General features: G+C 41.3%; 1 protein-coding gene across 2 annotated transcripts; it reads right to left on the bottom strand.

Annotated features, from left to right (window-relative positions):
• Positions 1 to 2: 2 nt before the first annotated feature.
• Positions 3 to 27931, bottom strand: LOC117436046 (TOG array regulator of axonemal microtubules protein 1-like). Of its 2 annotated transcripts, XM_034061771.1 has the most exons (16): positions 26208 to 27931; positions 17926 to 18082; positions 16653 to 16787; positions 14455 to 14643; positions 13052 to 13311; positions 12174 to 12342; positions 11129 to 11273; positions 10369 to 10474; positions 9793 to 10028; positions 6685 to 6843; positions 5527 to 5653; positions 5154 to 5254; positions 4244 to 4433; positions 3104 to 3323; positions 2254 to 2340; positions 3 to 514 (listed from the first exon to the last, which is right to left on the bottom strand). In XM_034061771.1, the coding sequence occupies exons 1-16, from the start codon at positions 27654 to 27656 to the stop codon at positions 261 to 263; spliced, it is 3984 nt and encodes a 1327-aa protein (XP_033917662.1). In that variant the 5' UTR covers positions 27657 to 27931; the 3' UTR covers positions 3 to 260. The 2 variants fall into 2 exon arrangements, with proteins under 2 accessions (XP_033917662.1, XP_033917663.1); XM_034061772.1 differs by lacking the exon at positions 6685 to 6843.
• Between the last annotated feature and the right edge of the window lie 4 nt (positions 27932 to 27935).

Here is a 27935-nt window from a genome sequence, read left to right as displayed (position 1 = left end):
AGTCAAAACATGTCAGATGTATTTATTCATTAACCATCTATTACTAGACCTAGGGCGCTGTGCCGTGGCTTCTAGTGAAGGAGAGCAGGGGTGACTTCCCCATCCCAGCACCTTCCATGCTCTTCCAGTGACGACCTTTCTCCACTAGAGACACCAGCACAATAAAAGAACAGGAGATGGTGTGGAGTGTTTCCACATAAACAGCAGTCCATCTGTCCTAGCAGCTGATGGAGCTTCATGCACGCACAGGAATCATTACTTTAGCTTTCTGCCTCCAAAAGTTCTTCTAAAGTCTTCTTGATGTGTGGTGACTGAGCTGCAGCACAAGTTAAGAGACGTGGTCCCATCTGTGCAAAAAGTGCTTTTGACAGTTTTGCTGTGGCTGTCCGAATGTTCCCTCCAGTCCCAGGCAAAGAGCCACTGTTCGTCATGTTTCCCAGAAGGTGCCAAAGGACAACTAGAACTTTCTGCTCCACACTCTTAGGCTTCCGTGGGTATAACTCCCTCACAATATCTGCAAGAAAGACAGCAGGTCATCAGTGGGTGTTTGAAGACTATCTTTAAAGATGTGATGCCCTGCTCTGAGAAGTGTTTAAAATCACTTTATGTCAAATCATCTTTGCAAGCACTAATGAAGGAATGCTCACTACACAAGACCTTCTCTGTTGCAACACCATCAGCACTCTGATAAAAAATACCAGCTTTGCCTACAAACACCCCTTTTAGCCTCTCTCAGGAGTTCACACAGTTGTAATTGTTGTACTTGATAATTACAGTTTTCCATTCTTAAAACTGAAACAATAACTTTTTTCAGGTTTGGTTCTTTTTTGGTTTTACGGTGTTGTTATTTTGGTTGGTTGGTTGGGTTTTTTTAGGTTAGGATTATCATAGGGACCTGTATTTCTCACAGAGCGCTGTGTAACATCTCATATTTTATGATTTCCCCTCTGTCTACGAAATAGTAGGTTTTTGAGTTTAAGAAACAAAGTAGCCTTATACTATAAATACCTGCAAGCTGAAGCATTTCCTACTTAAGACAATTGCATCAGGAATTAAGTGTTTTGTTTGCAATTGTTTGTCTTTTTGCTAGAAAGGACTCCTCTGATATACAGTACAAACTACTCCCAAAAATACCAGCAAGAGATGAGCTGTTTAAAAGCTGACTTCACATATAGAAAGCAGAAATTTAGGAATATTTCAAGAACAGACTGTCCATTATCTTTTGTTCAATTTCACAGCTACTACATCCAGAACTACTCTGAAACTAAGCCAAATATACCATTTGATTCAAGCCTATTTCCCATAAAGATATCTCTTGTTCACTTAAAACAGCAAAAGGAAATTCAGCACTTCTGCTAGTAATAATCCCCAATATTAAAATGTGTATATAAGTTTTAATCCAAATTTGCCTTCAATTTTGAGTAAACTTGTTCTTAAGCTTTAGGAACATGACTATTCTGAAGTCTGCCATCTTTGTGGTGACTGCAGCTCAGCTTGTGTCCTTTATGGCTCAAAGCCAGTACGTATTACTAAAAGCCTTAAAAGGAGAACAAGAGCAATTGTGAAAAGCAAAAAAGGTATAGAAGAAATTCAGGAGTTAGTAGGAGCCAGCCTTAGATAACAGTGTATTTTCTGTGCTGGGAAACCCCAGAAAAAGCAGATGCTCATTCTTCAAGGCCAGACTGGACAGGGCTTTGAGCAACCTGGTCTAGTGGAAGGTGTCCCTGCCCATGGGTTATGTGGGAACTAGGTGATCTTTAAGGTCCCTTTCAACCCAGTGTGATTCTATGATTCCTAGTAAGATTAAGTGGATGTGAGTACTGCTCCTCAGTCAGCTCCATGCCTCCTGCCCTACACAGGAAGAGGTGCTTGCTGACCAGGCAGAGGGCAGCGTCTGGTTACCCAAGTCTTTATACAGAACATCCCACTCTGATACTGACATGGTGAAACACATTACAAAACAAACCTCATTCTTCTCTCTGATTCCATACTAAATTATAAGCTTAAGGTATTTATAAATATCTTCCAGGTATTTACACATCTTCCATCTGACTCCATAATAATAAGCTATGGTTTGATCAGCAATAACTCCAGTTTGCACTGGAATGGGGGGAAATTTGACAACCACTACATCATTAATGCCCACAATCTACTGTGACAGAAGGGAAGATATATAACCATCACCATCCCACAATAAATTTGCCTAATAAGAATAGTACACAAATAAACATCCAAAGTAAAACATCACTTTACCAGCAAGCTTTTCTGTTATGTCTTGTTTGGCTTTTCCATTTAGAAACTGGGCTTTTGTGCAAAATGGCTGAAGGAGCAAGTAGTTGTCTAAATGCAGAGAACAAAACATGTTACAAGTGTTAAACAGAAAGTGAAACAGTCTAGTCATAAACACAATATTCAAAACCGTAAATAACAACCTTAATTATATCAACTTCAAAAACCACAGTGATAGATTTAAAGGCATAAAAGCATAAAATCAATCTTTTAACAAGTCCTAACTCCTAGAATCTGGTAGAGCATAGCATATTCTTTTACTGAAAACACTGAGATTCTGCTCCAAAGCTGAAACAGTTGAGAAAGGAAAATGGTCATGGCATACACAAATCAGCAAGAATCTAGTTCCTTGACCTCTTGGGAGATAAAGCAGTGTGACAATGTTCTGGATAATGAAACACAGAATCACAAGAAATGGTTGAAGCGGGTGAAGGACCTCTGGAGATCATCTGATCCAACCACCTGCTCAAGCGGAACCTCTGCAGCTGGTTGCCCAGGACTGTGTCCAGGCAGCTTTTGAACATCTCCAAGGATGGAGACTCCACAGCCACTCTGGGCAACCTGTGCCAGTGCTCTGTCACCCTCACAGCCAAAACCATCTGCTATGGAAAAAGAAAAAAACAGCAATCTGTATTTCTGTATTGGATCAGCAAAATACTGAGATGACCTGTATGGTGTAGAAAGTGCGAGAATAAAGCCAGTGATTCATTACACAGTGAAATGATTGGGTGGAAACTTGGAAAGAATAATTCTTTAAATTTAGAATTTAATACAATTAAAACTCTTTAAAATTAAGAGAGAGTAAATTACTGACCTAGGTGTTGACACAGAGCCTGAATAACATTTTTGGCAGCTGCATAAATCCCTGGGTTTCTGGAATTCAGGTTGTTGTCAACCACGGCGGGAATTAACATGTTGATCACAGGTGATAAATTGTCTTTCAGCAACGGAATTATCTGGTGCATCGTCTCCAAAGCAATCCGATTTACTTTGCCATTTAAGTCATTTAAGCGACAGTTGAAAGCATCAAAAATCTGAAAAAGGACCCAAACGGTATTCATCAGAATTAACAATTCATGTTTGAGGTAGATACTGCATCTCCTGCTTTATTGTTATACTTTGATTGTCCATCTTAGCAAAAGATAGCTCTGATATGCAAATACCTGAGATATTTTTTGAGCAAGTAAAGCAACATTTGATAACTTTATACTGTGTATTATTCAACTGTGCCTCACCTTATCTGAATTTGCATCATTCCTGTACAATGTAAAGAAGGCAAACTAGCCATCTGTAACTTTCAGTATGACTAACATTTTCTGAAAGCAAGTATTTTTAGCAAGACACAGCTGTATTTAGTCGAAAGTATGTTTTAAAGATTTCAAAACCGTTCCTATTTACGATACTGTGAAGTTCCACAGCAAAGATGCTATACTGTTAGAAGACAATCCTGGTTTTCCTTTCATTGTATCTATCTCTAGTTTACAACTCTTGGACCTCACCATACTATTTTTTCCCCTACAGAACCTCCTTTCCTATTACAAAGGATATTTCCTGTAAGCTTTATCATAACAAAGACCTTTCCTCACATTCTCCTGGGCAAAGCAAGCAGGCAGAATTTGCAGCTGTGTTTCAGTTTTTCAGATCTTGATTAATCCTTGCTGCTCTTTCTGTAAGCTGTTCCAGTATTTTGATATTTTCTCAGCCATGGCATGAAAACTTGCCTGCAGTATTCCAGGAATAAAGAGTGCTATCTCTAAGTGAAAACTTCCAACTTCTTTGTCCTATTTACTTCCTTTACTACCTTTGTAGCTTGCACAGCTCATCCTGGAGCACATCTCACCTATTCCTCACTGTTTTCCTGTTAATCAGACATTCTTATTGAATGAGTGTGCAAAGATTTTTATCAGAAAACATCTTTAAAGACCCTTGAAATAAAATATTTTCATACAGTTACCTTCACGATGTTTGCAACAACAAAGCCTTGGTTATGCTCTGCATCAAGTAACAACTGCTTAATGCCACGTATTCGATCACGGAAGTCCTTTGCGGTCAATAAACCTGTAATGTCTTTAACATATTCTTCATTTTCTAGTAAATTACGGGGAGCTGTTTTTCTTTTGACTTCATAGGCTTCTGTAGTCTCTCTGTTGGAAAGGAAGAAGTTACTTAGTGAACGCATAAGCACGCTGAAATAGGAGTTTTAACCTCAAAAATCTCAGTGTTTTCAGTAAAAAGTTTTCCTCTACCAGATTCAAGAGTTAGGGCTTGTTAGAAGAGCATATTTTATGGGTTTATGCCTTTAAATCTATCGCTGTGTTTTCTGAATATACGATAAGTAAGGTTCTTATTTATGTTTTTGAATATTGTGTCTATTGCTAGACTGTTTCATTTTCTGTTTAACAATTTTAATGTTTTGTTCCCTGCATTTAGACAACTAAAAAGCAACACAGTATCATCTAAAACCTTCAGCATCCCCAGTTAGGATCTAAATACTTGCTGTCCAGGAAAGTGCAGAGATAATCTGCATTGTGGTTACCATTAGACATATCTTTTTCTATAGATTCTGAACAGCAGTATCTTTAACTGATGATAACATGGACCTACTATGAAATCCAAGTGGTTTGTCCACTGTGTGCATAGGCAGTCAATAGGCAAATTAACTTCAAAGTGCAAAAAGCTATTTTAATGTTACCAATTACCCCATTTAAAAGAGCGTACCTGGGACATGTCAAGTTTTTCCATTTCCTGAAGGTATGTTTACTTTTCACAACCCTGTTGTGAATGCTTCTGTGCTCTCTGCTTGCAGTGAGGCTACTATCCTAGAGTGTAAGTTACTAGCAAGGTAAAACAGTGAAGATGATTACCTGTCAGTGATGTTGATAGTATCTCTCAAACGTCCAACGCTACGAGTATGGGAATGTCTTCCTTTTGCTGAGGGTGTATCTAATGGCAGCCCACCCAAACCCTGTACAGAGGTAAATTGTTAATTAACACAGCTAGAGAAAAAAAAAAAAGCTACAAAAAGCAGCAAAATACATCTTGTTCAGTGTATCTGCAAGCAGTAAAATCATGCAGAGGGCAGCTAAAAAGCAGCCCCTTGCCATGCTGCAGTTACTTGATTACCTGGCTTGCTCTGAATGCTCTGCCCTCCTTCACTGTAGGTTCATTGTCTACCCCGAACTACCACTAGTACTCATTTACATTTCTCAGCTGTTAAACAAGAGCTTTTCCACATACCTTTTCACGTAGTTGGGCAACATGTTTCCTAATATAAGGCAAGTCCTTGGTCAACACATACTTCTCAATTGTTTTGTCAAAATCAGGATGAGTCATCATACTGAAGAGCATCTTTTGACCATAATACCTGAAGAGCAACAGACCACAACATCTACAGCTGTAAACGCAGATTTGCTTTGTATCTCTATTGATAATTATAGATGTGTATTTCCAAAATACTAAAGTACAGAGAGATTTCTACCTATAGATATAGATACACATTTCATTCTCCCACAAAAAAACTGTGCTCAAGAATCGCTATTTAATCAGCAACTAAGCAAATTAATGAGAACAATCTTCCATTTCAGATGTCTTTAAATAGGATGGTCAAGCCTTATCAGTCAGACAGCATGGATCGCAGTGCCAGCAATCCCTCTGTGTCCTGCATCTCATCTGTGTCCAACAGAGTGTGTTCTTTGAGTCCCTGTACCATGTGTGCTTGCAGCCCAGAAAGCCAACCATATGCTGGGGTGCATCACCAGCAACATGGCCAGCAGGCCGTGAGAAGGGATTCATCCCCTCTACTCCACTCTGGTGAGACACCACTTGCAGCACTGCATCCAGCACTAGGGCTCCCAACATAAGGAGGGCATGGGCCTGTCAGAGCGAGACCAGAAGAGGCCAAGGAACATGCTCTGAGGGCTGAAGCACCTCTCTTATGGAGACAGGCTGAGAGAGCTGGAGTTGTTCAGCCTGGAGAAGAGAAAGCTCTGAGGAGACCTTACAGCAGCTTCTAGTACCTAAAGTGATTGGTGAGAAAGCTGAAGAGGGGCTTTTGACATGGGCATGTAAGGGTACGACAAGGGAGAATGGCTTTAAAATGAAAGAGTGTGGGTTTAGATTAGATGTTAGGAAGAAGTTCTTCACTGTAAGGATGGTGAGGCACTGGCACAGGTTGCTCAGAGAAGCTGCGGGTGCCCCATCCCCGGCAGTGTTGAAGGCCAGGTTGGACGGGGCTTGGAGCAACTTGGTCTAGTGGAAAGTGTCCCTGCCCATGGCAGGGAGGTGGAATTACATTATCTTTAAGGTCCCTTCCAACCCAAACCATTCCATGATGCTGTGGGACTCTATGATTCAGCCACCTGGAATGTGCTTATCTTAACTATTAAACTTACTAACCTTGTTTGTTGTGAACTATCCTGTGTAAACCTGACTATTGCAGGGAAAAGCCTATCAGCGACAACTTTGATTTTAGACAGAATCCGGTCCAGGCCCATATGTTCTACAGTGTCTGAGAGGTGCCGAGCTGTGCAGCTTCTCACAGCTGAATTCAGGTGGCTAAAGAAAACACAGCTGCTTAGTAAAAACTCCTCATAGGAGTTAAACATCAATATTAATGTGCTCTACCAAATAGATTATACAAGTTTTCTTTTCTTTTTTCATCTTCAGCATAATCTGCAAGTACTATACTGGTGAAATGCAGATCCTTATTCTGGTCATATAGAGACGTGGAGCACAGGCAACTTTATTAGAAAGCGTAATCCATTTGATTAAATTTCATTTCATTCACTTAAAATCTCAAACACCTATGCTGATGAAAATGAGAGAAGAGCTGGAATTAAGTCTCAAATTTGTGTAGCAAACTAACCTTTTATGTAAGTTCTTCTATACCTACTGATCCCACATTTCAGGGTACACAATTCTGCAAATTCAAACTTCTCCAATTTTATTTTTATCTTTGGATTACAAACTCTACTTTGAGGTCAGTTTCATTGCACAGTCAACGAGACATTTGTATGCTGCATCGGGAGATACAGGTTTGAAGGAGAGCTAAGGCATAGAATTGACTTCAAAGCCACATCAGTTGCTCCCAGCTTTTCAGTGTGACATGGAAGTCCAGCACTCTTCCTGAATAACTGTGTTCCCATTTCACCAAGATTTCATTTTCTCTGGCTCCACAAATTACCATGGCCTTACTGGATATAAAACTATCACTAGATTATACTGCACAAAGCAGCTTCGGTTTGCACAAAGACAACTGAGTCTATTCCAACTGCAAATTGTGGCAGTTCAGAAGACACCCCACGCTGCAAAATCTCTCTGGTAGTGTAGCAGCTCCCATGATGAGCTCCCTGCTAACGCAGCCATCCTCTAAGCTCCTGCTGTGCTACCAAGATTAAGACTAGCTTAAGACTAGTTTTGGCTCATGCTTAGTACTTGCAGTTACGTCTATATAGCAGCCACATGCCTCAGGAGAAGGGAAACAGTAACAGACTTAACTCCTGCTGCATGCACCAAATGGAAAACAAGAACCACGAGGTGGAAAGCCCTCACTCCGCAGAAGCAAACAAGCCCCCGTACCCCATGAATGCCTGCTGCTCACGCAGAATAGTTTGAAATCTTTTGGCATCCATGTAAGACCTTAGAATTAAACTCAGTTCATACAGGTAAGAAACACGGTTTTAAAATTTCTGAAATACAATCGTTTTGAGATCAGTCTCTGAATCATGCTCTTGGATCAAGCACCTCATTCTAGAGGTGATTTTACAGCAACAGTCTTGTATCTTTAGAGCAAAAATTGCCCAATTTAGAAAATATCTTTTGTGCAATTGCAGTTGTGTCCAACAGAACTTTTCCACCTTCTACTGAAAACACATAATTTTTCTCCCAAATTTCCACTTTGAAAGGTAATTCTCACATTCACTGTTACAGCCTCTAGAGGCAACAGCTCTGAATGTGCTGCATGGGCTTTGTTGCTCATACGGCCAGAGTATTGTGAGGCCAACACTAGAAAAACTGTAACTCACAGTGCTAGGTAGGCCATCCACTGATGTGTTACACATTAAAGACATACTGTACTCCATGATTTAGACACTGCTTTGCCTGAAGTCTTCTTAGCTGTGAAGAATTTAATCCCTGCTTTAACATGCTGTATTTGGGCTCACTGATCAGATAAATTTGATGCCCTAGATATCTGAGTTCACAAATTGGATGGGTCAAACCCTTATAAGTCTAGAAAATTCTTAAGGATAGTTCAGTGTATTTGAATCTGCCACTGAAAACGGGGAGATCAGATGTAGCCTATTATGATCATAAGTACTGCTTGTCCAAGAATTTCTGAAGACAAGATGGAAGTACATGAACAGACCACTTTATATGACTTCTGAACTAAAGCAGTGTGCAGTAACTGCCTGCTGCTCTTAAATTCACCAAAAAATCTAAATCAACCATACATGCAGGCATGATTGATAAATAATTTAAGTCCTGAGGCTGCTATTTGCCTCTCAGTTTGAAGTTCAGGTAATTGCAGTATGGTTCCCACTGGCTTTCAGGAGACAGAATCAACATACCCCACAACAACCAGCTTCACAGGAAACAAAACAGGAAACAAAACATTTTGAATCAAGGCTAAGTCTTAGATTATCTGCACAGCTACAGATCTTAAGGATTGATTCATAACGTGGCATCTGAAATACTTAATGGAAGAGAGGAGAACTGTAGCCTATTACATGTCATCTAAGTCATGACAGAGAGATAAAAGATCAAGTACAAGTAGCTATATATATATATATCTAACATACTGGAATACATGATTAAGTGGATATATGAGGATATAAAAGAGAAAGAACAAGATACTTTACAGGGAAAGTGAAAGAAAGGAAGTCAACTTCTACTACAGACTGAGGCAAGCTAGAGGTCAAAATCAAAGCATGCAACAGGAAACAGGGGCTTGTGTTTCAGGTACTGAAGAAAAGAATGGCCACTACCACTGTAAAGGAAATTAAAATGCAGACAAAAAGACTATTAACCAGTTAAGGGCAGAGAACAGGAAATCAACCAAGACAGCTGCAGCTAAAGAATTGTAAGTTATAAATTGTCTTTCTGAATAAAAATTAGTGCTGAAAACTGAAAAGACAGTCATTTTTTCTGCAGAGCAAATGAAGAAAGAGAATGCTATGTGAGCTTTACTAGGCAAAGCAATATAGCAGTTTCCTAAGCAGTACACTAAAGGCAAATAAAATTACTTAGGTGTTGCAAAATTACAAGAAAATGTAGCAAGCTCCAAAAATCAACAGCTAACTTTTAACATAATGTATAGAAAGAGTAGGTTGGGGATCTACATTTAATTCTACACCAACAAACATTGCCCTGGGTAGAAGTTTTGTAGAGCTGACTTACTATATTTTCAAATTTCTGCCTATTCTATTTTCATTTTTCTTTTAAGACTCTATTAGGTAAACTTAACCTATTCACAAGTTATTTCTATATAAAGTCTATAAGAATTACCTTTGCCCTCCATCTATAAGAGCACAAAGTGCACGTGCTGGAGTCACATTATTAACCATAGCCTTCAGTGCTTTGTCTACCTCTTCCCTTATAAATGTGTTGGATTCACCAGCTTTGTGCAAAAGGATTTTGACTGTATAATCTAGTTCTTGATCCATGCTCTTTTTCAGGTAGGTGAACAAATCCCCTAAACAGATCACAGCAGCTCGAGAAACACCTGAGCGTAAATTCTTGACCTGCACACAGGAAACACCCAAACAAACAATGAATAATGTTTATAAAATATACTTTAAAATAAACAAAACTTAATGTTTCCCTTTGTAATTTTTGACATTAAAGCAACTGAGAAATATATGTCTAACTTGATGCACAATGTGTGAGAATTAAAATACATACACATGAAAAACATTATTATCTAAATATTTTCAGTCTTTTAGGAAATCAGATCAAGTGTTGGTATCTGAAGTATGACCTCCTTTGCTGAACACAAACTCATCCTTACCAGATTTCAGCTTGTCTGAGAGCTATACAAAACATACACACAGTCAGTCAAATACTCTGATAATAAAGTATAACCTCTTGAGCCACAGCAATGCTTGTTTCATGTAGCTTTGCAGTCAGAATAGTCGCATGGTAGGCAGACAAACATCTAACGAAGTTCAGACCTTCCATTTTCTTCTCCCTATGTAAAAAAACAAACAAAAATAATTCAAATGCAATTAAGTAACTCAATTTGCATTTTTAATAAAAATATTAAACCCTAGAATTCCAAGAAACAAAATGGCAAGCAAATCAGATTGTAAAATTAAACAATGGCATATCATGTACAAAATTCTTTGAACGTGAGTCTTTCTTTTAATGCAGTAGCAGGAGTATTTTAGCATATGAGTCTCTCCATTCTTTCCTACAGTTCTGTTCACAGCTTGCACTAGTGGCAATTGAAGCATTAGTTTCCTTCCCTGAGTTGAAAAGGTAGCAGCACTGTAGCCCCATTTCACCAGTCACAGCCCACTGAAGCCTTATATTCTAGAGGAAGTGACAGGAAGATATTGATGGGGGCCCTCTCCTGATCAATGCTTAAACTTACACAGGTCCACAAGCCTCTGAAAGCTTATCTATCAAGCCTCAATTTACAATAGCCACAGTTTCATCTAGGTTTAGACTGAAAAAAAACTTTTTTTCTTTTTTTCTCATAGATGACTTGCAATCCTTCTCACTACTTTTTATGTTATGTCCTTTTTGCCGTTTTATTTTGGGGTTTTTGTTTGTTTTTAAAGTTATCAAAATAAACGCCTTCTACATTACATCCAGGTTGCAGGCAGATGTTTACACCTACCAGTCATCTGCAGCTAGAAGTGTCAAGGCTTCTGTCAGTGCCGTTTCCGGCTTTGAGAAGGGCAACAGTTCCGATGTGTTCATTAATCCTGTGACTGATGGCCTCCTTTCTTTACAGTATTCTTGTGCCCTAACAGAAATTTCATCTGGGAAGTCAAGAAGCACAAGAAATCATTAGCATAATATGAAAACACTAATTCATTCCAAGGAAGAAAATATAAGAAGTTTGAGATATAGACTGCTGCTACTAAGGGACCAGGTTTCCAAAAGGACAGCTTTCCTAGTTACAACCTTGATCACTCACTCGTTCATTCATGCGAATTAGTTTTTTTTCAAACAGTCACCACTTTAAAGAGTGACAAACACAAAAACAGTGGATTGCCTAGTGCAGAACTAAATGCACACGTTGATGAATTCAAATCCCTTTCACCACCACCCCAAAATTACTAACCTTCTACAGCACCTCAGGGCTGTCTGTTGTACAAATAACTCATAATAAACCCAAGTGTACTTTGGAACTGCCCTACTCCACAAGTCCAAATATTTTAATAGTATTTAGTTAACTTAAACAGCTTACTAGATTGTAGAAAGGCTGGACATTTTGCCTTCTTGAAGCTGGATGTTATTTTTAATGAAGGATTCAAGGCCACATTTTCTAATGACAAGGATACATTTCTTGATGTTAATATATCCCCACAGAGATTTAACTCTAGAAAATAGTAGGAAATGTCTAAACTACAACAACTAACCGGAAGAAACAAACAAACAAAACAAAAATACCCACAAGTATTCCCAGTCCTAATTTGTCTTCTGAAATTTTTCTTAACTAGTCTTTCAAATATTTCCCATAAGCACTTTATTCTCCACCATTTGCTTTATAAGGCTGACAACAAATGACTAAGGAGTAAACTACAGTGTAAAATTAATTCTAGCAATACCCTATTCACACTAAACAGTCGCAATTGTTTTGTAGTTATCACAGAATTTTCGTGTCCATTTCAGCAGCATTGAAAAGTGTGTTATTCAAGACAAACACTAATTCTCACTTTCTGCTGTCTTTATCTCTGGTTCATTCGGTTCAAGGTTTTCCCCAGGTTTTTGATCCTTTCCTCCAAGGTCTTTGACAACCAGATATTCTTTATGATTGTATTCCTTTTCTTTTCTTCCATTCCGCTTCATCTTATCCTGGGCACATTTTGACAACGCAACTCTATTCTGAAAAAAATTAATTCACCCATTATAATATGCAATATAGCGCACAAATTACTCAATAACTTACCCAGTTGTTTATATTGTCTAAGGTAAGCATGGAAAATTATTATTTTCACCCTTATTCTACAGAGCAAAAGGAAATCATTCACACAGATATTAAATCCAAGCCCCAAAAGCGCTGACTGCATGCCTTTTGCACAGTAAATGGTCCTACAAGCACTTTAGGCACTGGGAGCTGCTCTAAGGTCTCCCCAGATCTTTCTCTTCTCCAGGCTAAAGAACTGCAGCTCTCTCAGCCTGTCTCTATAGCAGAGATGCTCCAGCTTTGTGGAGAGCATCTTTGTGGCCTCATCCGGACTTGCTCCAACAGGGCCGTGTCCTTCTTACATTGGGGTCCCTGAAGTCACAATAGTGAGAACAGAAGCTGTATAAAGGCCCACAGTTTTGCACTGGTACTACAGTAACTGAAAAAATTACGACTTCAGCTCTGAAAAAAGCAAGGGAAACTAAGATGTCTGGAACATGGGAAGTGTGCTTCCACATCAGTTTTTATTGCTTTATCTAGCGTCTATCAGACACCCAATGGTATCTCACGGAAATCTGCTTACTGATGACAGTGTCACAAAACTTAAGTCAGAAACATTACTTTCTGGCTATCGATTGGAAAAAAAAAAAACTCCACAATTTATATGCTGTACATATTTAAACTAACCTCTTCCTGGTCCACTTCCTCACCATCCACAGTTAAATCTGAAAGATCAGCTGCTGCAAGCTTCCCATCTGCTTTATTCAGCCTCATGTCCTTGCACTCTTCCTTTCTCCACTTTGTCAAATTTAATTCAACCTTATCTGGCAGCAGGCGGGGAATGGGAGGGATGGGTTTTGTCCCATTCAGGGGCCTGCAGGGGGCTGGCTGCCTCACCAGGATGGGTTTCAGCTGCAGAGGAGCACGTTTCTCCTGCAAATTCTCCCCTGGAGGAGACACAAGCAGAAGTCAGTCCTTTGCAGGGGTGGGCAGGATTAAAGCACACACCAGAATAAACTTGATGTGTCATTTCTATATTACACCAGAAAACACCCTTTACAATGAGCTGAGCGTTAAAGAAAAGAAAAAAACCCACACAATTTAATTTACTATTATAAATACATTTCAACAACATCTTGTTTGGTACCTTTAAAAAGTAGTTGGCTTCCTTAATTAAGAAAAAAGAATAGTGCCCTGACAAACTGTCCTGTAAGCTGCTGTAATGACAATAAAGTTACTGCAAAGAAACAGGAAAAAAAACCCAAATGAAATGCGTATGGACAACATACACAAAATCAGCAAGTGATGAGCACACAAGCTATTTTTAGTCTAATACTAGATTGCCTTTAGTAAGTATTTGAAAGAAAAAAGCTAAATTGGTAAAGCAACTGTAATTAAATCAAAGCTATTTCAGGTTAAGCAAAATCTACACGAGGTCTTCAAAGACAGTAAATCAGACCATGAACAGCAGTCTCTGCCACTAGCTGTCAGTATAAATTGGGAGGAAATCTGCACAGGTTCTACTTATTAGAGACATAGTTGTTTGTCAGCAGGTTTTATAGAGCTCTTCTGAGTGCGGAGAATTCCATATTTCCATTTCCAAATGCAAATAAAGAGGCAAGAAGGCCAAATGCAGTGAATAATATTCTTCTTGCATAGGTACTGCGTAGTGCTTTCTTGAAAAGCACTAGATTTGAAGGTTTGTTTTTATCTCAGTTTGAAGAAAAACCTTTCCCGGATTACAATAAAAAGATAGAGCTGTAGCATATTATGCTTTATGACAAGGCTTGAAGACTTGACTTTTTATGAGAAGCCTCCAGTGATGTGGCTAGACTAATGAACCTATCAAGCTCTCATGCTTTTAATTGCAATTGGGGCGTTTCATAATTCCCCATTTACCTGCCACTGTCGGTTTTCTGACCACTTGAGGTCACTCAGAATGAAAGGTGAGATGTTTTCCCGTTATGTTGCCAACCTTCCTACCTGTATTGTCTCCTGACTTTTGACTGAGAAGCTGTTTCTGTGAGCTAGGCTTAAGCAGTCCTTCAAAGCTTTTAAGAAGCCAGGAATTGAGAACTTCATGGTATTACCTTGTGACTTCCTTGGAGAGTAAGCTGGGGAGGAGACGTGTTTTGGGCTGTTCCTGGGTGATGACAGAGGGCAAGTTGGCAGAGTGAAGGTGCCCTGGCTTGCATTAGGACCTTGGAAGGGCACTGTATTCTCTGCTTGATTGCAAAAACTTCTCTGGGTCTTGCTGGAAAAATTTAGGCTGGTACAACCTAAGCAAAGAAAAAGAAAATAGTACTTGTGGCAATTAGCCTCTTTGACAGCTCTTGTAATAAAAGAACACACCATCTTCACAGTCCAAAACTGAAGGTCAGCATCCTACCCACACAAACAAACAAATCTGCTACCTTTATTTTGCAAATTGCATTGTCCCCCAAGACATCAATTTCCTTTTTTGCATTTGATCAAACGAGTTTACAACTAAGCTGTTTCCCAGTCATGTTTTAATGAACTAGATTCTGAAAACAAATTATGCAAGAGGATTGAACAGTTCTGTTGCTTGCTGCTCCACATCCTGAGGCTGCATTGCATAAAATTTGCAACCATCACTCTCAAAACTCAGTGATACAAGAGTACAAATAAAGCACAAATGTTATAAATCCTACTCCCTTAAAAAAAAAAACAAACCATAAATTTCTTTCCCCCCCCCCAAAAACAGTAGATCAACAATAGAAAGATAAGCGTAGATGTGGAACTATACCATTTTAAGTGTTTCCCATAAAAAGCAGACACATGTTCCCCCACATGCACTTAAGCTTTTAACTATGCAAGTGAAAATGAGGACAAGTTTTAACAAAGTTCCTGATGGCCTCTGGCAGGATCATTGTATGCTAGGCCACCTCAGCAGTCTTGTTGAGAGAACAGCCCTGCAAACAATTCCACTGGCACAACCAGAAGAATGGTAAAGCATAACCTGGGAATGAGAGCAAGTGACAACGTGAGTCACACTCAGAGAGCCTGCTAGTCATCTGTGTCACTCCAAAGCAAATCACTCAATTGTGCTTTTAGTTACAGCACAAAAAAAAATCTCTTCATAAATCAGACCGCTACAAGCTCTCTGTCTCCTGCTCCTGCTGCTTTCCAAAGCTACAGCATCCCAGTGCTCTCCAGATACCCCAAGGCAGCCAAACTAAGACAGCCAAATCAGCTGTGGGTTGTATTACTGAAGAAAGGCTCAGTTAATAGTAATATGTGGCATAAAAACTGTTTGCGGAGATACAAATCAGCAAGTGTGGGCAAAGTACCTGCCAGTCTTCTGAAGACCAAGGCTAAGAGAACATTAACTACAGTTAGAGAGGCAAAAAACAAGGAAGAAATTTCTCCTTTCTTCCCATAGGAACAAAAAACAGTGTCTAGAGTCCACCAGTGGCTAGCAGCAAATGAAGTTCCTACATATCTTCCACCAAGACTGTCAGATCTACTCCCTGTACAACACATCTGGGCTGCTCAAAGCATCTTTGTCCATAGATTTGGTATCATTACCATCTATTCATAGACTCACAGAATCAAGTGTGGTTTGGATTGGAAGAGACCTTAAAGCTCACCTAGTTTCAGCCCCGTGCCATATGCAGGGACACCTGCCACTAGAGCAGTCTCAACTCCCTAGTCTCACTTTTGTAGCTAGTAGCAAAACCCACCTAACACAGCAGCATCCTGGGTTTGTGTCTAGTGAAAACTATAGAGAGATGACCACAGATTAAAAGAATTAAAAGCTTTGCATGCACCAACACAGTGTCTCTGCAGCACACCAAGCTCATTTTCCCGTACCTGCTGTGCTCAGCAGACAGGAGTACCCTGTGCCTCATCCTGCACAAGTTTCTGCTGAGAAACCCTGCCTGCCCCCACACCTCAGAGGGGACCAATGGGGGTATATTAACCAGGGCAAGGCTCAGCCTTGACCCCTGCTGTTAAACAGTTGGGACTGATCTGACCTATAACAGTAACAAAACTCTAAAAATCAATTCTTCAAAAAAAAAATCCAATTCTGTTACAGTGCCACCTTCTGCCCAGCACCCTGACATAGGCAGATACCAGAGGTGTGAGTTGCAAATTAAAACCACAAATGAAAAGCACTGCACAGGAGGGAGGCACAATTTGTCTGAATAGGGATGGAACAACGTTCTAGCAATAGGTTGTTTTTTTTCCTTAAGGCAGCATAGAAATAGAGACTTTTCCAAAGTAACATGCACTGACTTATGTGATACAGTTAGAACTCATATACCTTTGTCTTGCTGACAGTTACTTAATCCTAAAAATTGTAGATCAGATTCTACACTACCACTCTTTCCACGTGTCTGTGTGTATCCAAGTTTTCCACATTTCCCTGATATTTGCGGCTGATGAGAGCCCACAGGACCTTTCAAAAGAAAAACACAAGTAACTAAATAGATACTTAATATATGGTACTCAACAAAAAAAATAGTCAATAATATTTAATAATGCATTAAGACTTCATCTAAATTTCAGTGTAAAATACAACTGTTTTTAAAGTACTGAACTCAAGAGTTTCTAAGCAACCTCGTAATAGTGTTCATAAGCACAGACTGGAAAAATGGCTGGCCATTCTTCCAGGATACTTTTCCAACTGAGAATTGCAGGGGTCAAAAGAAAAATCCTGAACAATGCTCCCCCCTAAGACAACACCTTAAAACCCCAAAACACAAAGAGTTTCTTTAGACTTCACTCACAGCGTAACAGTGAGCAAACTTGGCATGCCACACATGTCCATGCCCCTCAGAAAAAGCTGAGAAATGCAACCTCCTGCCAAGTGAAGAGAGTAAGACAGGCCCGGTCTCGCCCAGTCCTTTCACACGCCTCTTGGCCATTAAAATACAAAACACTGAGCCCGCACTTCTAGTGTAAATTAAGTGGAACGCTATACTGACAGTCTTCTACAGAACTGCTTTTTAAAACCATGATACAGTCCTTTAAAACAATCTTTAGAGCTCACTCTAAAAATTCTGGGCCTCCTTACCTGCAATTCATATTGAATTTTATAGTGTGAAAGAACATTGGCTGCATTACTCTGTTGCTGACCTACACGGTACTTCTTTTTCCTAATTTTGCAAATACTGCAGCAAGCTCAGGCCTTCTGTAGTTAGGGAGACAAAAAAAAGGAAGGCCTTTTGTTCCCCTAACCACACTATTTCTTTTTGTATTTGCCATCTGCAAAAACCCTGATCTATAAACTCTTTTGGATCTATCTAAACTAGTGGAAATCTGTGTGTGTACAGCAAGACTGGAAGAGAACAGTCTAACTTTTGAGATGGCATACACTTCTCCAGGAGCACAGATGAGACCACTGCTGCTTGCTCCATTTGGAGGCATAAGCCCTGTGCCTGGTACTCAACTCTTCATAGTAAATGAAAATAAATAACAAAACAAATAATAAACAAATCATAAGTCATGCTCATGAAGCTACAAATTTATACACAGCTTCTTCTAAATCTGTTTTGCAAATGGCAGATCGAACACATTTCTGTGTTAATACTTACCAGCACAGACAGAAGAATGCTCTGAGTTAAAATCTATGCTATTCTGAATGAAATTCCCTGAAGTTCTTTTTCTACTAAAATGTAACTCATCACTGACTGGTACTCCTTGAGAGGGCCTTAACTCTGGAAAATGAAGTAAATCACTGGATGTAGGGAACTGCAGGAAAAAGGAAAATTAAAAAAAAAAAAGCATTCATGTGTGTGAAATGAATGTAGAAACCTTTTCTGTATGAGCAGCAGACTGACCCACATAACTTTGTCATTGAGACCCCACCACAGCCCAGACGAGTCTCTCTTTACAATAAAGCTACACAAACCACTGTCAATATGTGCAGGAAGACAGAATCGATGGAAAATAAAGGGGTTTCTTCCCTATAACTTAGACAATGAAAAGCAGGAGAGTGTGCACATGAGCCTTATCTGTCACCCACAGAAGCCAGTAGGATGCATGTATATATTTGCAGAGAAAGCACAATGAACAAAAGAGCAAGAAGCCAAAAAGGTTTCTACAGAAAACCAAAGCAGACATCAAGAATGGTGCCACTGGGACAGAGCAGAAGCTCTCAGCTCCAGCTTTCCCAAGCTTCCTGTGCATTTATTGCCTGTGCACTGCAACACATGTGGACAGGAACTGCAAAATGCACTGAAATGACAGCCCATGGACAGAAACCACTTGGGCGCAGGCACATGCTCTAGCAGCCTTGTTCCACAGCTCCCTGAAATGTTGGCTGCAAGGATGGCATGAGAATGAGGAGGAGAGGAGAGCTGCCCTCATTGCCCTGGGCACTGATCAGGGCTGGGACATCCCTGTGTGCCTTCCACCTCATCCTCTCACAGCGACCTTGAGGCGGGCAACTGCCTAAACCCAAAGCGCTACTCGAGTTTAAGAAATAACCTAATTCTCTTTTCCAGCGTTAAACAGTCGTGTCCAACCCTTTATTGCAAGATTGGTGACATAAGATGTGAAGCCTTGCACTGCTGTGAAACTAAGCATTAGGTTTGCTGCAGTGTGGCCAGGTCAGCAGTTCAAAAAATCAGATCTCTCACACAAAAGAGACATGTTGGAATTTTTTAAAATCATAAAAGTTAGCACTGAGCACCATGGTTCTTCAATGCAAACTGCCAAGACTTCTTTTGTTAATAAGAGGCAGTTGATTTTTAAATGCAAAACGTTTGGATGAAAGTTTTCTCAGCTATGCAATAGCTTCTGTATTTTAAGCATTTTATAGCTGGTTTCTATGTCTTACTGTAATACAGGTTGACACTACTCACACAGAGGAGGAAAAAAAAACCCAACAACAAAAACTGGTAGAGAACTATACTAGACGTCACTTATAAAAATTAAACATTAACATTCTGGATTATGTACATTAGCTACGTAAGCATCTAAATAGCAGCTATTTGAGGCATGAAAACAGCATGCTTCAGATTTAGTCTAAAAGCTGTATCTAGTCATATCAGTATCTTATAATGAGAACCTGTTATAGGTGAAGTCTGAATAACGTAAACACTTAGCAAAGAAAAGTTAATGTTTTAAATAAAGGCTTATTGCTTTCTGATTTAATTAGTAAAAATCAGTAATTTAAATCATTTCCAGGCTATGTTAACTCTGGTCTCCCCTTTTACAGACAAGGCTCCACACAGAGGCCAAAAGAGAAGACTGAACAGAAATGGAAATATTTATGCAGTATTGGAAAGAACAGCATCACCTGAATGAAGTCTGAAAAACTCCTTTCCTCAATATACTGGTTGTGTGAGTAGAGAATTTGTAGTCTAGCACATACACAGTACATTCATTTATAAAACTATGTATTTTTTTTCATTTCACTGAAGATCTGAGTTCACGGTAAAGATGGATTCTCAATCTGAGAACTTCACAAAAAATCTTGCAGTATGAAAGTGCAGTTCTCCATTAGTCTGCAATTCAATTATCTCTCAATTCTCAGCCCTGCCCACACAATGCAATTTGTGTTTGACAACACAAGGAGGAACCAGTCAGTGGCAAACTCCACACATACAGGGTCCAGCCAGCCCTGAGGTCTGCTAAATGTTCCATGCACCAGGATAAAGCTCATGGTCATTTAACAGTGTCTTGAAAGTTAAATGATAGGGTCAAATAAACAGCAGCTAAATGTTCTAATTTAATATCATGATGGGATTTAATTTAATACTGTAACAGTGTTTCAGAAAAGCGTCACAAAATAAAGCACAGACTAGAACTTGAAGCAGCACACTCAGATGAGTAGCATGATTATGAGCAAACACTAACTGTATCTAAATCATTGTAACATTTACTTTGTTACGTGGTATCTGAAAAATAGAATTCTTTATGGTTATGGAATATAGACATAAACCTAAGAATTTCAACAAAACCTCTAAGTCCCTTCCAAGCAGAAAAGATTCACAATGCCTTAGCAAGATACACATACAAGCCAAGAGAAAACTCCACATTGCTCAGACGAGACTCCTCTTGAAAACAAACTTCACAATTCAAACTTTTAAACTACATATTTCTAATTCTCCTCCCTCCAAGATTGGCCCCCTGTAAAAACAAAAAACCCCTAAACTTGCATATGGTACATATCAGCAGTAAATAAATCAGTGAAGCAGCAACGTGCCTGTATTCCCATTTAGTGCTTTAAAAACCCAACCACTCCCAAAGGGATAGCTGCTCATGGCTGTGCTGAGTGCCAAGGTATACAGCTACATGGACACTGCCTCTTGAATGAAACAGCTTCCCTGTTCCTGGGAGGGGTTCTGTGGTTAACAAAAATGGCAAAAATGTTGTCTTTGCTTGCAAAAATGCATGTCCCAATTTACTGCTGCACACTGCATTTCACAGGCTCCAAGTTCAGCAGACAGGATTAAAGTCATCCCCGTAACAAGTCAAAAGTCTCAAGTCTAAAGCTTTTCAAGCAAATCCACCAAAATGCTTAAAAGCCTAAAACTTCACATAAAATCTTCCTCCCTGAAAGCCAGCACTAATGCAGGACCAGACTTTTTATCAGGCATCAAGGATTAGACTCCGAGTATTTGCAGACAACTGCTTAAAGTACAAGGCAGCAAGGGAGAATTTAAGGAACCTTGATACAGAATGGATCAGTCTGAATCCCATTTTTAGTGGAAGATGGCACAAGGAGTCCAGCAGGTATGAAATGATTTAGTAAGACTGGCACAGGGAATATGAAGCTTTGCAAAGAGTAAGAAACAAGTTCCGGTGGCTATACAGCAAGAAAAATGGCTTCAATTACAGCAGCTGTACCAGTTAACACTAGGCAGTGCTGGCTTTCTATCACCTGAGTGACACCAGTTTTACTTTACAAATGAGAAAAAAAGAACAGCGGGTTCCAGGTTAATACAAGTCAGGATAAAAGATGAGATGAAAACTCAGCGTTCTGCTTCTGCCATCAGCCGGCTAGAAAACGCCATTTTCAACCTAAGTACCTTTCACTCCACTACTAAATGTTACTTGTACAAATTCCTTACACCCCATTTCTCCATACAGACAAAACCAGATCTGCAGAAGAAGCAAATTACACAATGCTGACATGATTGCACAGCTTTGCTCAGTTGTTCCAATGCCAGCTACAGGAATAAAAACTGTCTGCTTTCTTGTATGCAAATTCTAGTTACAGCGGTTATAAATTCACTAAACACAGGTACGCAGGCTGGTGGCAAATAAAAGCAAACCCAAACTGTCAGATTTTTTACTGACGTAGATGACAGAACCTGGCAAAGGGATTTCTTGAAAGGTTTCAGGTTCATTTAAATCCCAATAGTACCACCAATGTCAGAAAATATTTGAATCTAGTTACCAAAAGAACTACTAACTTGGTTACCAAAGCACAGCCCTTGTAAGACACCCATCACTGACAAACGCTCTGTTCTTACATTCCCTTCACAGCTGAGCAGAGGCATCTGGTGCCACCACAAAAGGTGCTCCTGATCAAAACACACTACCAAGGAGAGAGCAGCAACAGAACCAATATAGAATCATATATCTCCAAAATACTCTCCCAGCCTCCAGAAAAAAACACAGCTGAAATCCCACTTCAGCTTGCAGTGAAAGGAAGCTTTATCAGACCGACAAGGCCAACCTCCATGTCCCTTTAATTCTTTTTATCACTGTGGAAAAGAGAGAGCATTTGTTTCCTAAAACTAATCTCACAGATCATTTGAACGCTCACTAAGGTCTTTGTAAAGTCCAGCTAATAAGTTCTCTGGTTATCAGATCAGTATGTAAATGGAGAAGAATCCCACACATATTGCCAAGTAGGGCAGTTTTGGGAAATTGCATATAGTTAGTGGATGCTTCATAACAGTTTAAAATATCATTAGAATGTTCAAAAGCTTTTGCTTCCCTCCAGAGTGCAGGGGGAAGATGCACTATTTTCGACAGCGGGTACAGGGATCCACAGTGTACATATTTCACAGGGGACAGGATACTAGTTGTCAGAAATAAGACCCGCAGATCTAATAAAGACTGTTCTAAATGCTATATACCCCACAAGTGCCACATTTTGGTAAGTGCATCTCAAGGCAGAGCACTGCTGAGCTATGCCACTGGTGCTGGCTCCCTTTCCAGCAAACCTCCAGGCCTGCATGACTTATTCCAAGTTAGCCATAGTACCGGGGCAAAGAAGCTCCTCAGGTGACCAAACAGCCTTCTCCAGGCCTTTGATGGCCCTCTGGCTCTGAAAGAGACAGCTGGAGGCACTAGTTTCCTGAGAAAGGCCCTACAGCGTTTACCTGTCAGTCATGTTTTCTTCTCCCATTGCAAGCAGGGAGAAGACTTCTTTCTGAGCGCAGAAGGGCAGCCCCTGGAAGTTGAGGCGGTGGCAGAGCAAGCACCTCCTACTCCAGAGTTTCTCATCAGGTTATTTATAAGGTTGAACATAGCTACAGTCTCATGCAGATATAACAAATAAAGAGGAACTCTGCGCTGGCACCTCTGGTGTCCAGTTCACCATCAATACCACCACTGCTCGAGGTGGCAGCCACATGTGTCACCACAGTCACAAATGGACTTTGGGCTATGCAGAAACTTACCATGCAGGATGGACTCGCAACCCTTGGCTGTGTTTGTCAGTGTCAAATTGCCCTTTTGAATCCTGCATCAAAGCTGGGAACTATCAGTTTGCAGATAGGCACAAAACAAAATCACTTTCAAAGGACTTCAGGGATTACAGAGAAATATTTCATTTAACTTCTCTGACAGAAGCTGCATTTAGACAAACCTTTCCCAGAATCACAGAATCCCAAGGGTTGGAAGGGACCTCAAAAGATCATCTAGTCCAATCCGCCTGCAAGAGCAGGGTAACCTAGAGTACATCACAGAGGAACTTGTCCAGGCGGGCCTTGAATATCTCCAATGTAGGAGATTCCACAACCCCCCTGGGCAACCTGTTCCAGTGCTCTGTCACTCTCACAGTAAAGAAGTTCTTCCTGATGTTAACATGGAACCACCTATGCTCCAGTTTACACCCATTGCCCCTTGTCCTACCACTGGATATCACTGAAGAAGCCCTAGCTCCATCATCCTGACTCCCACCCTTTACATATCTGTAAACACTGATGAGGTCACCCCTCAGTCTCCTCCAAGCTAAAGAGACCCAGCTCCCTCAGCCTCTCCTCATAAGGGAGATGTTCCACTCCCTTCATCATCTTTGGGGCTCTGCGCTGGACTCTTTCAAGCAATTCCCTGTCCTTCTTGAACTGAGGGGCCCAGAACTGGACACAATTATGTGCTTTAACTACAGTACATTTTTAGTACACATTAACTTACACATGTTCTACTTCACAACATATCTGATCAGGGAAGGCTAGACATGGCCTTGGACAATCACTGTGGAATGGGACCCTAAAAATACTAGTAGAAAAAAAACTTTAAACATTAAGCTAATTTCATGCATCCTTTCAGACACAGAATGGCTCCAAAAGTTAATTTTTAAGCAAATTAATTTCAAAGGAATGCCTGAAATAATTATTAATTGTTTACATTTACAGGAACAAGTTGAACACTCAAATTTTATGCATGATTTACCTTTCTCAAAATAGTTCTCAAGAGATACAGGGCTAACTTACTTTCCCTCCCCCTGTTTTAACTGCTAAATGCCCCAAGGAAAAGAGCTTTATTTCTAGAGCTTACAGCAACTTCTTCCAGTTAAGAAGGAATATCTTCAAGTACAGAAAACACTGTACGACTTGTCCTAGCGTGTCTTAAGTGAAAACACAGTTCACTTACTGGCATTGCAGATACAGACATGCCACACGATAAAAGCAGTTTCATGGCACAGATGTAACAAAACAAGCACCGTCAAGAAGCCAGCAAACACTAGCAAAAATCACAAAGCCAAATAAAAATATGTCCCTTGCCCTGGAGAGTTGTATAATCTGTTCAGACAGATGTAAGAATAAGGTAAGAAAAATGATCAGGATGCGAGGACAGGGCAACAAAGCTGTCAACCTGCAGCAATCCGCAAACATTTCAGTACTTAAACCACCACGTTGTTTAAATTTCCTTTACAGGAAATGTGGAACTAGCCCCTAGGACTCAAAGTCTCAAAACCAGAGAAGCTGTGGCTGTCCCATCCCTGGTAGTGTTCCAAGGCCAGTTGGAGAGGTCTTGGAGCAACCTTGTCTAGTGGAAGATGTCCCTGTCCATAGCAAGGGGGTTGGAACTGGATGTGCTGTAAAGTCCTTTCCAACCCAAACCATCCTGTGATTCTATGATATAATAAAAAAATCTTTTATCATATTAGTACCAAGGGTGTTCCCTAGTAAACAGAGTACCTCATCATCACTGACTTGAAGCCATGAGTATGTAGTCACTTCCCCATGTCAAATCTAAGTTCATATCGTTTCTAAATGCACTTTACATACAAAGCAAAATAGAAACCATAAATTAATTGCTTTCTCTCCCTGTTTTCAAGGTTGGAAACTTCCAGCACTCCCTACAATTTACAGGGATAAATACATATTAATAACTATTATTTCTACAAGTTGCATTAGTTAATACTGAAAAGCTGTTTCAAAAAGAAAAACCTTCTCACTCTAGAGATGTTTTCTAGCTAACTTGTTCTCCAGACCCTATTTGCATTGTAGATGGCCCCAGAGAACTTAATTGCCTGATTCTTCAACTGAAGGAGATACAGATGACTTTCGCAGTTTGAATAAAGGCAATATATACACCAAAGGAGGACAAGAGTATGTGTGCATACATGAACTTCAAGGTTTTTACACTACAATAGTGTTAACTCACATTTCTTTATATTAAGAAAGTTTATTAACAGCTAGCCTTCACAAAGTAGCACTGTTTGAGACCTCAACCAACACAGAAACGAGTTACTAAGCAACTAAGAATGAAGTTCCAAATATGTAAACGTGGTAGTGAGGAATTCCGTTCTGCACAGCTTTCAATCTTATAAAAAGATCTACTCACTTAAACTCACTCACTGGAGATCAAGTTATGATAAATGAAACCTGTCCAGTTAAAAAAAACAAAATCAAAAACAGAAACAAAAACCAACAAACGACACAACAGAAAACCCGCCACACACAGACGCACTACCAGACATTACAACGCACGTATGGTATCCAAAACAGATGTCACAGAACAGAAAGCCAGAGTAAAAAGGTTCCTCCCCTTCGCAGCTGCTGCTATGGTCAGTGATAAAAAAATCAAAGCTCAGCTCAACAAGAACTGCTATTTCAGCCTGACCTACATTCTTCCTAGTTAAATCAGACTGAGAAACAACAGGCATTTGGCAGTTCTCTGGTTTTGTTTCAGGTCTGGATGCTGCCAGGAAGCACTGGCCCCACCAGGCTCCAGAGCTCCGCCTTCAAAGCCGAAGTTGAATTGTCAGTTTTCCTCCCAACAGCTTTTGCATTTAGGAAAGGTTTTGCAGTCAGGAGCCTTCAAATGCAAATATACAGACAGAAGATCTAAAATAGCTTCCCTGCTCCTATACTCACTCCCTGGGTTTTAACTGGCCATTGTCAGCAACAAGTCACTATAGTTAGATGCAAGGAGTGCCTCAGGAAGTCCAGTTAACTTCAGAAAAAGACTTTTTTTTTTCTACGTGAAAAGTTATCTGATTTGTACTAGTTTTAAATACAACATAAGGAGTTCTCAAACCTTCCCAGACTGATGTATGTATAAAGATATTCGCACATAAAATATTAGAGCCATACCTGTCAGTTAATTAACTTTTGGCAATTTTCGTATTTCCTTTTGAAACACGTCTTAGGACACACAAGTCCAGTGAGGTATAGGTACATACCTGCTCCACACCCTTTGCTACAGGCATCTTGACTCCTGAACCAACTTCCTTGTCTTCAGCATGCTTGTTTTCCCAAGGCAGTTTGTTTTCAATTTTATATGTACTCAAGACTTTTCTTGAATGTGCTACTTGATTGGCACCCGCACTGTGAGAACTGGAATTCTGCAGAGCATCAACCTTCACCTCATACCCGCAGTAGCTGTGTGCGCTCCGAGTCCTGTCACACATCAAGAGCCAGTCTGTATCTGCTCCTGGGGGTAAACAGGACTCCCTGTTATGACAAGATGATGGCAAGGGCACAGCATACTCCACAAACCCTTGGTCAGTAAGCTTTGGCAAAATCTTCCTGGCCAGCCTAGCTTGCACTGCATGCATCAAACCATCCCCATTGTCTTTCAGTTCCACAGCATCCACCGCCTTGAAGAGAAGGGTGGTTTTGCCTGGGCCCATGGCAGACGCCAGCACAGCAAAAGCTTCCATGGCAGCATGCCGGACCCTGTGCTTGTTGTCCACCAGTGCTGGAGCCAGCTCAAACGCCAGCTTGCCCAGATCCAGCTCTTCACTTGGATAAGTGAGGAGGGCCACAATGCACATGTTGATCACCTCCTCACGGACTTTGGAGTTCTTGTGCTGCCGGTACTCCTGCTGCAGCAGCAAGTCCAGCACCTGCTGAGGACCCACTGCCTTCATGAGCCACCGGAGTAGGCGCCTGTAACCCTGCCGAACGGCCAGCTTGCTGTCCCCCAGGACTTTAGTAACAGCAGAGAACAGAGGCGTCAGGAAGTCCTTGACCCGGTTGTCCAGGCGCAGAGCCAGCAGACAGATCACCTCCAATGCTCCCAGCACCACCTTGAAGTTGAAGTCACTGAGGAGAGTGCAGAGAAGGCCGATGAACCCCAGGATGCTGGGGGCAGGCACGGAGGTCACCACGACCTGGCTGGCATCTTCAACCACCCTCTTCAGCTCCTCCACCGCTTGTGTACGGTTCCTGTAGTCCTCCTGATCCAGCAGGCGAGCGTGCAGTTCCGGCGCCAGCAGCCCGAACTTGAGGCCGGTGCCGCCGGGCTGAGAGGAGGGCAGCGGCGCCGTGCCCTCATCAACCGGCTGCTGACTGCCGGTGGGTGGCAAAGGCTCAGCTCCAGGCTCTTCCTCCCGCCTCCCGCGGGACACGGGGCCATCCAGCTGAGGGGCCAGGCTGCGGTACAGCTCACCGGCATCGCGGCAGTCAGTAGGGAAGCAGTCGCTCCCGCGGCGCCGCTCGCGTAGGGCTTTTCGACACAGCACCGGCCGCAGCCCCCACGGCAGCTCCACGGCGGCGGCGGCGGCGGCAGCAGCACTCCCCTCACCCGCCCTCACGGTGCGCTCGCGGCCGAGTCTTGGCGGGATCCCAGGGTCTGGGGGCACCTCCATATCGCGGGTGCACGGCGGCAGCATAACGGCCGCGACCATGCGCGGCACAGCACTAAGCCATCCCGGCAACCCCGCACGCTACAGCGCTGCCGTCGCTAAGAGACGGCCCGCACCGCGCCCGCGCGGGGGAAATTTCGGCGGAGGGCTGGCACACTCCTCACCACAGCCTCACCCCCACCCCGTCGCCGGCGCTGCGGAAAACGTGTGCGCCGCTGCAGAAGTCGAGAGCCGTGGAGTGGAGCCGTCGGTCGGTGACAGGCTGCGCCGCTGGCGCTACTGAAGCAGGGCCACCGTTCCCCCCACCTCTGCGACGTGAGG

Source organism: Melopsittacus undulatus, chromosome 4 (genome assembly GCF_012275295.1).
Source record: "Melopsittacus undulatus isolate bMelUnd1 chromosome 4, bMelUnd1.mat.Z, whole genome shotgun sequence".
Classification (NCBI taxonomy): domain Eukaryota; kingdom Metazoa; phylum Chordata; class Aves; order Psittaciformes; family Psittaculidae; genus Melopsittacus; species Melopsittacus undulatus.
Note: the sequence above shows the minus strand (reverse complement) of the source record. Positions and strands in the feature narration are given on the sequence as shown.